This window comes from Anopheles coluzzii, chromosome 2, assembly GCF_943734685.1.
Source record: "Anopheles coluzzii chromosome 2, AcolN3, whole genome shotgun sequence".
Lineage (NCBI taxonomy): Eukaryota > Metazoa > Arthropoda > Insecta > Diptera > Culicidae > Anopheles > Anopheles coluzzii.
In genome coordinates this window covers 119595537-119610325 of record NC_064670.1, presented here as the reverse complement: position 1 = coordinate 119610325, position 14789 = coordinate 119595537, and the positions used below count along the sequence as shown (strand labels likewise).

Genomic DNA, 14789 nt, shown 5'->3' with positions numbered 1-14789 from the left:
GCTGGGGCTTGTTGATTAAAAATTCAAACCGAACGTTGCCAAACAAATCGCCCCACGTTTGTCTGCAACCATTCCTGGACCAGAATGTGATATCGGGATATGGTCAATAAACGGTGAAAGGTTGTTTTCCAATAACCGTGTGTTTCTCGTTTCACATCACTAGCCCGGGTCCGCACAAAATTGAATCGTGTCGAATGCAAAAAGGTTGACTGTTGCTGTTGTTTGATCCGCTGTCCGTACCGTCGAAAGGACAGTAGGAACTTCAGTGTCACTCGTGTGATGTCTTTGGAACCCATACGCTGTCACGGTTCCTATCGCTTTGCTATCATTCACGATCACGAATGGGTGTAACGAAAATTGATACAAATTGAATGGAAGACAGAGGACAGCTTTGAATACTCTTTGCTAGTGTGAGAAAGTGGATCAAGACAAGGCTTGTTTATCGGTTCGGGTGAATGAACATCGCTGGAGCTGAGGGATTGTGTGATCAGTTTTATTTGATGAAATCGTTCCTCCAGTGTGGCAGACCAATGGCAATGTGTCTTTTTTTCGTTTGAATTAATTTAATCCATATGGGAAACCCGTCCTAGCACGAATGGTCGAAACTTTTTACGACATAATTGAAATATTACCTTTGCAAAAATTGATTACGACAACAGCTGAATGTCTAAAGCATCTCTTTTAAGGAGATAGTTCAGATGATATTTCATTATTCAGCAAACCTAATTTAATGATTGGACGAAGCTTACAGGGTTTCCCACGATTTATTGGTTGGTTCCCATCAACTTTTGGTGGGTTCCCATATTTTTTTGGTGCGTTCACACGATTTTTGGCCATTTCCCAGAATTTTTTGGTCCAATTGTATTGATATCCAATCGGAAAATACCAATAAATTATGGGAACGAACCAAAAATCTATGAGATACGATCAAAACATCGTGGGAGCGCACCAAAAAATCATGGGAACTGACCAATAAATCGTGGGAAACTACGTGTAATCAAGTAGTCATTGGTTACAGCAACCGTGGTTACACTGAATATCGAATAAGAATAAGAACTAATCACAGATTGGATCCTGACCACTAACCTCTGACGTAAAGTCTTTCCCATATAAGAAAATCTTATAAGTTAACGCCCAACGTTCACTTCAATGTCTGGACATCGTTATTTAATTTATCAATAATTAAACTTTGTTATCCACACATTCTTCTTGGTCAATGTTCTTACTTTTTAATTAAGTCGATCACAAACTCCCGCTGAAACTGCCATGTTTCACTCCAAGGCATATCAAACTGGATTGAGATACAAAACAAGTTGAAAAAGACGTTCGATCAACGTGATCGTGTGTTCACTGGCACAACCTCAACGAGACACATGTACTACCTTCATCGTCAAACTTCGTCCCATCCGCATCGACAACCGAACCGAACCCGTTGGCACTTCCATCAAAACAAACCCATTAAAACTTTATTATCACCCGGTTGGCATAGCACGGGCTGGGACACGAAACGTGGTCCAGAACTGAAACCATGTGGCCGCTTCATCGCAAGCGCAAACCTTAAGCTTGACCAGGGGGCCTGGCGCTGGGCCGAAAAATCGTTGCGTCCCAAAGAAAAAAAACACACACACATGAAAGTAATGTGCACACATTTGTGGCCAACTACTAATAACCGCTGCTGCTGACCCTTGTTTGCTCACACCAAGTGCCATACAGCACGTGGCGGATGCCGCCCGTAACTGACATCATCACCGTCATCCGGGGGGGGGGGGGGGGAGAAAACCCATCATCAAAGTAATTAACCTCAAATATGATGCGCCCGGTTCACGTATCTCGGGTGCGACATCCTCCTCCTGGGGACGTTCCTTCGTGTGTGTGTGTCCAAGGGATGATTCAATATGAGTTACGTGGTGGCGTCTGTCGCGCAAAGGGTATATAAGTTGCTGCCAAAAGGGAGAAGGATAAAGTTTGGCGAAATTTTCGATACACGGACGAGGGAGGAAGCGTGCTGAAAGCGTAAACAGAGCTGTCACACGTGTAAACCCTTGTTTTGACAGATGGCGATGGTCACTAACACGCTTTTGACAGATGCGACAAGGTAGTGAGCGATGAAGATGTTTGATGTATTACTGTAGTATTGGCAGATGAGCAACTATTATGTTAGTGGTAGGACTTTGTACTAAAAATACTGAGTTTAAATGAGAATAATTGGAACAGCTGAAAGAAGCAAATTGATTGGAATGAATTGGATAAATGGTTCTACCATCTTGTTTCATTCGGATCTCAGAATAATTCATCATTCGTATAATTGCTAAACACTCCGCTGTATATCCCATGTCCCGTGACACATCGCCATATCGTTTCTTCCCATGGACCGGCCACATGAAACGTCCACAGATACACGTGAAGGTGGGTGTGGGTCTAAGGCTGTCTCTAACATGAATTCTAGCGCTTCAACACACCGTGCATCTAATGCCGGAAATGAGCGCCAGCCGGTGTCCGGTGCTGGCTGAGGTAGACAATCACTAAATTGCCACTAATACATGTACCCTTCGTGTCACCCACCCGATCCGCTTGATTGTGTCCGCCCACTGCTGTTTAGACAGCAAAATTCTCTTTAGCTAATTTTATTCATGTTCAAGAGTGTGTCATTAGTGGGGCCTCGGACGTTACGCTTTGGGCAATAAGACGCAAAGCGGAAGGGTCGGAAAATGCAAATTGATTGTGCAGCGATTGTGCAGTGCAGTGCCAGAAGTCAGGTGCTGTTTGCCCTTTGGTGGTTCCTTCGGTGGAGATAGTACGATTGATAAACCATTTCGCCAGCTTGTGGTTGTGCATTCAGATGCCCCAGGACCTCTTTAGTGTTTGGTATTTACATTTCCTTGTGACATTTTGCGTCTATTCCCCACCGTAATGCAATGTGCAGCCAAGTGAATAATCCTAGTGCAAAGACAACATCAAACCCACTACTACCACGACTATCTTAATCCCTTCCAGCAGTGCAGTAAAATTTAAATCAACCAACCAAAACAACGTCAAAAAGTGTCCCCTCGTGTGCGATTAAGATTTCCGCGTACCGTCCACGTAACGGCGTGTGTGTGTGTGGGTGTGTGTGTGTTCGCCAGTGTGTGCCATTCCCCCCCCCCCCCAAGTACTTACCCCCCTGTTTTGGATGTCGCACGTGAAGCAACGCTTCCGCTCGCGCGCCAACCTTCTCGGAAAGTGGGTGGAAAGACAAAACCTTAAGTGCTGCGCAAACATGTCGAAACAATAGACTCGGGTAACAGTGTGTACGAGCGTGTGTGTGTGTGTACGTTGATGAAGGTGTGCCACTATCCTGGCGGGCAAGCTGGGAAGAGCTGAGCTTCGCTAGCCTCGCTAGCCTTCCCGCTGCAAACCGGCGGCCCTGCAAAGTGTGACAACGCTTCAACCAAAGGCGCTCCACCTCCAAACCGACCGGGTCAAGTGTTTGCACTGTCACATTAACTCAAACCGTTGGCCATTTTGTGCGCTCTGTGCCAGTGGGTTGACTCTGGCCTGCAACTCGCAGTGTTCACAGGTGTGTGTGTGTGTGTGTGTGGCTGTGTCATCGTAAACGGTAATCCATCCACTCCGGTATGGCCGAAAAATGGCGCCAGGCGATTGGAAAAATTCGAAAGGGGTAAGAGTGAAGTGGAAAAACAACGGGAAAATGAGAGAAGCAGAGCGAGCGATTGTGGCCGTTAAATGCCTAATGGCGGTTTGAAGTAGAGGAGAAGATTGTTGCTTTTGAGGCACCAGGCGCGCTCTCAGGTGGAGTGTTATCTTAATTGGTGTTGATTTTATGCTTAGCTAAATGTCGATTGAATATGTGCGGAGTGGGGATTGAATTATTTATTTCGATTTGAACGTTTTGTTTGCGATAAGATTCCGAGAAACTAATTTAAAAATAAAAAAAAAAACAATTCAAATAATCATTCAAGCAATCTTGCCCAAGTGTCCTCCTCCTCTTTAATTCTTGTGGTATAATTCTAATTTTTCCATCTTCGTTGCCTAAACCTAGATTTCTGTGTTCCTTTTTTACATTTTCGAGTTGTCTGAAAGTAGTCTAATTAGTAACATATGTTCATTACATGAATATGAAATGATTTTCCTTTGCTATGAAACATAAACGGCTACACTGTGCTTCCCGAAAATATCTCTACAAGGCTTATAGCTGATTGTTGTGCTGCCTTTTCAGTGACATTTAATAATATATTCCATCGGCAACAGTCCGTTGGGTAGCGGAAACCCCTGCTACACAACAGTGGTAGTATTTGCTATCCACACACCTCATAAGCCAATCGACGTTTCAAAACCAAATAAACCCGCCTGCGGCTCCAACGAAAAGACGATCCGCTCCCGATGGTTCCCTGCACATACACACTCTTTCTCTCACGCTCTCTACAGCCCCTCCAGCAGACCAAAAAAAAGGTCACCCGGTGACGCAAGGCTTCGTTAAATTTAGCAAAAAGCAAGTGTGGTAGCATAAATTCAATAATAACCGCTACGTGACAAATCTTCCATTCTCTGCTGCTGCTGCTGCTGAATAAAAAATAACGGATAAAAGATTGCATTCCTGGCGTCCGCTTCCTGTGCCCTTCCTGTGCGCGATCACGTGCAAGACAGTCGGTGGGGCCCATTCATCCCATTGCTGTTTTCCTTTATTCATCCTGCTCCGAATTCTCCACCACCCGAGGGTACAGCCTCGACAGCTTCTTGATCCTGGGGGTTGGCTCTCAGCGTGCAGATGGGGAAAATCATTGATAAATATTCGAGGACAGCAGAGCCCCCGTGTAGGATGACTTTGGCTTCATGCCATTCTTCGCTGCTGCTACTGGGGGCTGTCTGTTGGTCCTCTCTTTCGCTCAGTCTCATTTGCATGTGCGTTGCTCTTCTGGCAGGTGTGCGGTAGATATATATACATATTTCCATATTTTGTTTGCTCGGGGATGCTCGGAAGCTTCGTTCATAAATTTTATATACCGGAACTGTAACGATCAAACCATAAACACAAATACACACACATATATATGTACACACCTTCCATGCCCCAGAAACGGGAACGGGGCTGCAGATGACAGAGCAGACAGAGATCGCATCCATTGATTAATTCAAGCCCTTTTGCTAGCCGGAAAATTATCCTACCGGTGGGCTGTTATTCTCCTATCCTATCTTCCACAAATAAAAAAACCCCCCAAAACATCCCTCCACAACGGAAGCATTTTGTCACTGTGTTCGTAATTTATTGTCAAGGCTTTACCGGCCGGCATAAGTATGAATACTTCATGCAGTCAAAGCAGAGCAGTAAAGCCCGGAAGACAAATGTGTGATAATAAACAAAAGTACATTTAGCTAAGCTCTCTAGCAATCAAAAAAAAAAAAACAGGGAGACTGTCGGGAGAAAATGGGAAAATTGAAAAGTTGCTCATTAGAAAATAATCAATCACTGTCAACGATCTTGCTCTCGTGCACCTGCCGGCATAGTAGTTGTATAGAATTAGTAAGGGGAAAAAACTGTTCTAATTTTTGTCATCCAGCATCTAAAAAACATAAAACTAATTTTCGTCATGCGTGCTGTTTTTCTTTCTTTCTACTTTCAGTTTGGCTATAAAAAATGCAGAAGACAATGGGCCTACGAAAAAAGACCAAGCTAGTTCCGATACCCTATTCGATGGTGAACAGTGAGTAGTTTCTCTTGCGCCCGTATGAATCTCGTGTCAATTACGTACTTTTGTTTCGTGTGGTTTAGTGTGTGTTTCAAGTGGTTGATTTCAAGTCATTATTTATATGTTTTTTTCCTTTTTTATATTATTATATATTTATATAAATATATTATATTTTTTATATTTTTTGTTCAAAGTTTTGTCATTTTGTTTAACTATGTTTTATTTATTTCTTCTTCTTTTATTGTATTGTTCTTTTGTTGTCTTATTGTTCTTCTATTTTTTTTGTTCACTCTTTATGTTATTCAATTTGATGTTGTTTTTAGGTTGAACTTTACTTTTTAATTAGCTTGTGCTTTATTAGCGTTCATCAAAAATTGTATCGTTTATTTAGATTACTTTTTGGCTTGCATTTTTGTTGAATTTGCCATTCGGTCTAGTATACTTTAGAGGATCATATATTTTGTTTGCCATTATTTGACGTTTTGAATTCATTTTCAAATATTTAAATACCTCAACTCGGCCATTTCAAGTTCCCATTTATTTGAACTTCCGTTGATGTATATTGTTTGCGCTATAAAAAAAAACTGAACTGAAAACTTTACGTCTCTATTTCTTGCTTGAAATTGTATCACTGTGTTTGCGATTTATTTTATTTTTTCTCTTTAACAATTATGTGTGTATAACATTTTTACAATGCTGTACACCTTTGATATTGGAAACTATTTTCTCCTACACATCGCTCACCATGCCCGTTGTTTATTCTATTATTATTTCTATCAATTCCATCACCTCCCATCAGCCCTTAGCCGCCTGCCCCCTGTGTGGTGCTGTCAATGTGTAGCTATTAATTAAAATTGAACAAATGAACAGCTTTGCACTCTCCCGCTTAAGCATACCTACCCAAACCGCTGAAAAGCGCTCATTTCCATACACGTTTTTCTTCATCTCTTTCTCTCTCTCTCTCTCTCTCTCTCTCTCTCTCTCCCTCCCTCACCCGCAACAAACACTTCGTTGCCAGACCAACGCTGGAGGAGATACGCAGCTGGGGCAAAAGCTTCGACAAACTAATGCGAAGCCCCAGCGGGCGAAAAGCGTTCCGGGAATTTCTGCGCTGCGAGTACAGCGAGGAAAATATACTCTTCTGGCTGGCCTGCGAAGAGCTGAAGAAGGAGACGAACCCGGAAGCGATAGAGGAGAAGGCTAGGTTTATTTATGAAGACTATATCTCGATTTTATCGCCGAAAGAGGTAAGCAAAACCATGCCGTGTTGGAAGGGGGAAGAAAGCACGATAATTACTTGACATTTCGCTTTAATTTTACCCCGTGTCTCCTTTTATCCACAGGTATCGTTAGATTCGCGTGTAAGGGAAATAGTTAATAGGAATATGGTGGAACCAACGCCGCACACTTTCGACGAAGCTCAACTACAAATTTATACACTTATGCATAGAGATTCGTATCCAAGGTAGGATTTATTAGATTATTTTTAAAGAGAAATTAAATTGCACCTGAAATAAACATCAATTAAAATGACCCAATTGCTTTTGCATTTCAGATTTATAAATTCTCCTCAATTTAAAACACTGGCCCAAATTCCAGACGGTGTGTCGGCGTCCGGTTCGACGGCCGAAAGTCCCAGCAATTAGAGCCACCGCGTGCGCGTGAGCCAGCTTAGTTTTGCGGTAATTAGTTTCCCCCCTGCGCAAACCATGTGTTCACGCAGCGATCGTTCGCGTACAGATGCAACGGGAAAGAAACGCACACAGCCTACTACTGCAAACGCCCAGCCCAACAAGGATGGATGGTTGATCCGCTGCAGAAGGAGTCTTGCCTGATCGTATAGCAAGCGCAATGGACACTGGGAGGCTTTTTTTTAATGTTTTTAGTTTAAAATGTTACGTTTTTTACTCGTTTTTTACACCATTTTGCTTCACCGTTTGGTGAAGGCGATGCAGCAAGAAAACCCCCCCAAGAAAATGATATTTATTTGCAAGAACGAAACGAATGCTTCGAACCGGCGCCTCATCCCGGTTAACCCGGTGGTGCCCCGTTACAGCCCGTTAGCTAGTAAGAAGCATTAGGTGGCGAAGCAAGCGGCCCGCCGCTAGGAGCAAAAGCAATCCGGAAAAGAAGGACTTGTCGCGACAAAGCAGATGAAGCAGAGCACAACCAACGAGGAAGAGAGGTGGAGTGGAGCACGGTTTTTTTACGTAAATATCTAAACAATCGTATTATTGCGCACAAAAACACACACACGCTGAGACACACGCTCGCACAAGTCTACTTATAAATTCATACATACCGTTGCGCTCCAGCGCTTGTGTGTGTGCGTGTGTGTGAGTGGGAAGGTGTGTTAGTGTGGGTGGTTGAGTGTGTAGGAGAGGAACAATCTGTAATGAAGTGTAACAAACAATCAAGGGTGCGACGAGGAGGCAGGCACACATTTCAGGTGAACAGTAAAAAACCAAAAAGCACTCATACACCCACAAACCATATTTTAACGTCCCCTTGAGACCACTAGGCTACTATAATTGTTCGTTAACTAAAGAAATACAATTTAATATAGAGAGCAAACTAGAGACAGTGACAGAGAGGGGGGAGAGAGAGAGGGGGGAGAGATTGCAGAAGAGGGAAAAGTTTGACAATGATTAGTAAGAGAAGACGAAAATAGCACAAATTTAACACACCAACCTGGTTCACCTGAAGCCCCCCCACCCCCAGTAGCTATCTCAATCGTGTACCAATGATAAAGAGTTTAGTATTTATTTTTCCTACCTACCTGTTTGCTTGTGTTTTCTAGAGATTGTGAAGGTGGAAAGATGAAAGTGAAACATAAACACAAGAAGGATATAGAAAACGTGTTTATAGATACAGAACGAATCACACACACACACACATACACATTTGTACACAAAAACGCCTAATCACAACGATGCAAGATGTTAGAATTTTGTTTTTATTTTAAACTCTAGCCCTAATAGTGCGTTAGTACATTCGTTGTTATTTTTTTGTTTAGTTTTTCTTTGCGCTAGTCACACGAATTTAAGCTCTTGTTAAGAGAGAGAGAGAGAGAGAGAGAGAGAGAGAGAGAGAGAGAGAGTTAAGGAACGAGGGAAACAGAAAGTTTATTTATTCCTGTTTGCTTGTTGACCCGTGCTCGACTCGAGTCAAACTGTGCCGATAGTTTATTCTGGTCGTTAAAGCTGTTTATTGTATTCTATTTAGTAAGATGTACAGTAGCTCCAACAACATCCCCACACACGCACCCATGCAGCTTTAGTTACCTGCCAATCAATGGTAGATTATGTGGGGTTTTTAGTAGTTACTTCACAAATATTTCAAGTGTGAAAAGGCATCTTGATTTGATAGTAATTATAAATCTCTATGTCCGAGGGCCTAGCACAGTGAATCCGTTTTGCGAATGCTTTATTGTTGTGACCACACACGTACACACCCACACACACATAGCAAAACACATACACAAAACATGCGTGAGAACGAGGGAAAAGGGAAAGCAAGAGTATAGTAGATGTAAAACGAACCAAACAAGCGAGCTAATTCACAACTTTAGGCAAAATGTTTAGTCAGACGCTCTGAAAAGAAAAATCCTTTGGAAAATTAGAGAGCAAAAAAGAGAAGATACTGTTATCGTGCAAGATGCTGCGGAAGTAATAGAAAGAATGCAAAGAGCAACACAATGAACCTGATCGTTTCTTCTCCACCACCAATCAGTCATTCAGTAGTAGTGAGCTGTTGTAGTTGTAAGGGCGGTGTGGTGCAAACAAAACAAAGCGTGGTGAGAAACGCGAAACATGCCCCTTGTCCTAGGGGCAGTTCGTTAGTTCAACAGTTTGTAGTCTGTATTTATAAGATTTCTATTTTTTCTATCGACAACAAGCGGAAGATGAGGTCTAGCGGCGCGAAGTAGTTGGCAATTATCATTACCAAGAATAATAAAACAAAAAAACAACAACAACAAAATACAACCAAAACCCAATCATAAGCAAATGCAAACGGAACAACGGCGGGAAGAGTGGCAAAGCATGGAAGAGGTAGCAACAAAAAGAATAACAACAAACAACAACATTATAACATAAGCACACGGAGCAAAACAATACAAAGAAAAGGAAAATAAAACCAGCGGACGGAAGAACGAAACGTGCAAACGTGCAAAAACAACCATAAACCACTAAACGAATGATACAGATGACGGAAGAGCAATAGTGAACAAGAAACCCCACGAAAAAGCATAAATACATTCACCCCAAAACAAAACAAAAAAACGTTTACAACATGTTTTTTTCATTTTCAAATAGGCGTAAATCGTAATCGGGTGGAAAAGAAATCAAACTATCACAATACAGCAACACAATAGAACAAAGAAATTAAATGAAAGAGAATGAAAGAAAAAGTATAATGTAGCGAATGTGTTTAAATAAAAAAAAACAGAGCCTATACAAATAAAATGATACATTAACGAAACGTGTAACAGTGGGGGTAATGGAACATGCAATAACACAAATATGATAATTAACCAAACAGTCCAAACATGTATACAAACATGTATAGCACAACGCACCACACAATAAATGGGGTAGGTATTCGAAATTTACCTGCATTTAAGGAGTATGTAAGAGCAGCAGCAGCAGCAGCAGTCAGTAACGAAACGCAATCGTTATCTGTGTGTGTGTTTGTGTGATTGTGCGGCGCAGCGAGAAAATGATAGTAAAACAACACGTTAGTAGAGATTATTAATATTAATGTGAGAGCAAAACCTATCAATAACAAACACCCTACAGTAACTTACAACAGCAAACCACACATTCAACACACTCCCCCAGTCATCCCAGGCCAATGGCACACAATGTTTAGGAACACTTTTTGAGGGTTCGAGCTGTTGATAACGAGCAGAACAGAAGTTAAGGAAATGGAAACAGTTTATGTGTAATACTTTGAAATTAAGTTTTGGAAATTGTTTACAGTTGAGTTTGCTAGTTGAAGAAGTAAGAGCAATTTTTGTGTTTAATTTTGAAAATAGGCAGCAAATAAACAAATGAACAATGAAGAACAGCATAGAACTATGAAAAGAAAATATTAAATTACATAAGCAGAAACAATAATAAACAAAAACAAACAAGAACACAAACAACAGCAAACGATAACTGAAGAAGCGCAAAAAGAGAAGAGAAAAATAAGAAATGAATCCAATTGTGAAAATGGGACTTTTTTACAACAACAACCATAGCAATGAAGTGGAAGAGTGGAGATGAATAACGTTAAAGAGCTTTTTGTTATAGTAACAAAAGCAACAACAACAACACAGTGTACTAAAACACACAAAATAGAACAGAGAAAAGGAACACTGTGTAATAAGGTAACAACCATGACCAAATGGGAGAAATGCAAAAAGGAGAAACAAAAATCACGCACACGTGCAAAGGAACAGATGAGCATTACTGTTTCTTTTTATACATCTTCTTTATTTATTTATTTTACTTATCTTCAGATAGGTTCGTGGATATGTTCATCCTTCCTACATATGTTTGTATGTATGTTTGTATGTGATAGACAAAGCGAGAGAGAGAGATAGAGAGAGTATGTTTTAAGTAATTTGAGTTTGAATATACTACCTCTAGCCCAACGCCCAACTCCCCCTCCTCCTCCTCCCCATATCCCTCGAAAAAGCTGGAGCAAACGAAGGTGTATATTTGTGATACGTTAAGTGCTGTTTCGTTTCGAGTTAGAGTTTGTGTTGTGTCTTCAACGAATTCCCGTTCGAAATAGTTTCCAACACGACTACTTCTCGTTCTACTATATTTCTTTTACCGCATAAAAAGGGGGGAGAAAGCGTGTTAGCATGCAATAAAACAGTGTTAAACCTATAGGTAATCGCGTCGGCCCGCGGGTATAGCGTTTTGTAAAAATATTTAAATCAAAGGAAGAAAAAAATGCAACAAAATAAAACACACAGATAAGGGAAACAGTAGCTGACAGCTGACATAGGGATGAGGAATAAACCAGTGGAGCAGTATTTACTGCTTTCCACTAAGTAAGCTAAAACACAGCTAAAATGCAACAAAGCAAAAAAACAGCACCAAGAGACAGAATCTGTAGAGAACAGAGCTTTTTGTTTAACCTTTTTTTGTGTGTGTTTGTTTTTGTGTAACACATACACTGATTGTTAGGGGTTTTGTTTTGATGGAGTAGCCAAGTGAAGCTGTTTCATTCTGTTCGGGTTAGTGTTTACCTTCGTTACAACGAGTTTGTTATTCAACACCGGTAAACGCCGTTTCGTAGTGATGGTGCGTTTTAGCGACGCACGAATGGTGGCCCTTGTTTAGTGTTGTTTCCTCATGTGTGCATGCAGCACGAGAAAGTGGAAGGAGAACTTCCCTCAAAACAATATATAAAAAAGTACTAGTAGCTGTAGTAGTAGTAGTGTACGTTATCTCGTAAGGTGAACTAGTCAAGATGCTCAGCTACAGCATACAGAAACTGCTGCAATGATGAGTAGTGCAATGGAAGTGTACACGGTTTACGCCCTGCGCACGTTAGCCGTATGAGCAGCAATGCAACTCTGATCAACGATTGCGCATTGTTTTGAACCACTTCTTGAACCTCCTCTGGATACGATCCACCACACCACTAGCAGCCTACTACGATGGCTCTTTCGCCCGGTTCTCAGCAATCACGGTGTCAGTGTATGTAGTAGCAGTGTTTGTTTACGAATAGCACGTTGGCCCTCTTGAGCACGTGTCTGTGCAGCGTATCTGTTTAATCCCCTTCCCATATTTCCCCGCCCCCAAAATCTCAGCCACTCACGCCACACACTTGGGTGATTGTATTTTTGATGCAAGTACAACGAACTTTTCCAAATTTCAAACTCCAAACTCTCTCCACCTTCACGATGGGGTGTCCACCACCAGGACATAGCAGTCATTTCTAGTGCAAGCAAAACCCCTTATTCTCATTCTGCCTAAACAAAGTGAAGGAAAAGAAGAGTAAAACGCAACGATACTGTTTCAACAATTTTTGCACTTGATTCGATATCTGCTTTCCTGCGCTTTCTTCTGCTAGAATCGTTCCTTTTGCGGAACGAAATGAGGAAATGTTGTTTTTTTCTTCTATTATTTTCTGTAATTTATACAGTAGCTGTAACAGATAAGAGAGAAACAAAAAAAGCACACTCACACACACAAACACATTTAAATTAAAAGAAACACACATAAATTTGCAAGTGAGTTAAATGTATAGGGGATGTAATGAAATGCAAACGCGAAAATTGTAGAGATGATAATGAAACGAATATGTTAAAAAAGGAAGAAAAAAGAAACAAAACAAATTCAAATCAATGACAAACGGAAAACAAACAGCATTCTATGCATACTGCAAGCATGGTGAAGATAGTTTATCATAGGAATTCTTCAAAAAAAAATGGTACACCTAAAATACTACACTATTTTAAAGTAACAACAGACAAATCGAAACACACCGGGTGTTCGTGCAACTGGTACGATTACCCAAATACAACAGTAAACGTACACATACACACAAGCACGGCAACACACATACACACCAACACACACCACATGGTCAGACAAAACAACACACATACACCTATAGGTCCCATTTAGCATCTGATAAATAAAAATGTAGCTTATACAAAACACAAAAGTGAGCCAGTCTGGTGCATGAGCGTTATGGTGAACGAGGCGTCAAGAATGTAAGTGTAACACGTTAGAAAACAAACGAACAATTTTTAGAGCAAAAAGAAAAAAAATGAAACATTAAAGGGACAAAAGGGTGACACAAGTAAGAGGAGAAAAAAAATAAACAAAATCGTAAGTTAATCTAGTTAAAACTGGAACCAATCAGCGTAGTGCAGCAAACGGAAACGAAACGAAACAAAATGCAGAACTCCCTTATAATGTAACAGTAAATTGTAGCCTAAAAGCAAACAGCAAACCAGAAGTATGCACCGGATGCAGCAACAGCAACACAATTGGGGCTGTTTGAGATGGAATGATGAACGGGAACCGGAAATGTATGCACAAAACCAAAACCCCTGAAGCCCCACCCCATTGGCAAACTATAAACTTAACGAAAGGAAAAAACACAAACGTGCAACTGCAACTCTGTTTACACTATTCTATCTCACCCACATTCCTGGCGTAAGATCGCGGGAAAGAAATGCAGAAGTAATACTTGCGTATTTCACGTTCAACTACAAATCACTAGCAATGCAACAACAAAACAGCAAAGAGAGAAAAACAAACATACATAATATACATTTAACTATAGAGCAAAACCACACCACTAAAGAATCTTACGAACATGAATTCTACTATACAAAAAAAGAACAAATATTCACAGAAAGAGAATGAGAGCGAAATGTAAACCCCAAAAGCATTATAAGCTTGGCAAAAGGTGCAGAACAAAAACAAAACTCACATAAAAAAACATCTTCTTCTAACAAACAAAGAAACCCAATCGTACCATACTATCACACCTTTACAACATATAACTCCATTTAAATGATAAACAAAGAAACAAGAAGAAAATCAAACGATAACAGACGCGTGAAGCTGCATATAATTTATCGCTAGCAAAACTACAAAAGAAAGAAAAAACAAAACAAACAAACGGTATCGTAAAAAGGTGGTGTGTCGCATATTAAACGATCAGCAGGCAGATAAACAAAACGTAGAAGAAGCCTGCAAGCAAGCGAACCCACACAGCAGGCAGTGGAAACCCAAAAAGAGAAAAAATGAAGTAATTAACAGAAGTAAGAAAGAAGATTCCGAAGCAAGAAAAATACGCAGGAGTGCAGGTGGATAGAAAAACGAAGAAGAAATTAAGAAAAAATAAAAAAATATGCGAAAAATTCAGCAACTTGTTTTATGATTTTATTTGCCTTTAAACAGATTATTCCAATTGATGTCAGAATTTTATGTATTGTTTTTTTTTTTTTTAATTTGGTTTCTTTCTGCCAGTGCCGCAGTTTGAATCAGTCACATGTTCGTGGCAACGGACGTGCAATAGCTCCATGTGTCAAATTCAAATTTTGACAGCACAGAATGGCGTGTGTAAATTGTGCTTAACAAA

At 40.7% G+C, this 14789-nt stretch overlaps 1 protein-coding gene across 1 annotated transcript in view; it reads left to right on the top strand.

The window, feature by feature from the left end:
• The window catches only part of LOC120948639 (regulator of G-protein signaling 17), a 33755-nt gene extending 22012 nt beyond the window's left edge, over window positions 1-11743 (top strand). Inside the window, exons 6-9 of the mRNA XM_040365212.2 lie at window positions 5619-5699; window positions 6703-6931; window positions 7028-7149; window positions 7240-11743. Coding sequence (XP_040221146.1) covers window positions 5619-5699; window positions 6703-6931; window positions 7028-7149; window positions 7240-7330 — 523 coding nt within the window. The 3' untranslated portion in view covers window positions 7331-11743. The remainder of the gene's footprint in view (window positions 1-5618; window positions 5700-6702; window positions 6932-7027; window positions 7150-7239) is intronic.
• The last annotated feature ends 3046 nt before the right edge of the window (window positions 11744-14789 follow it).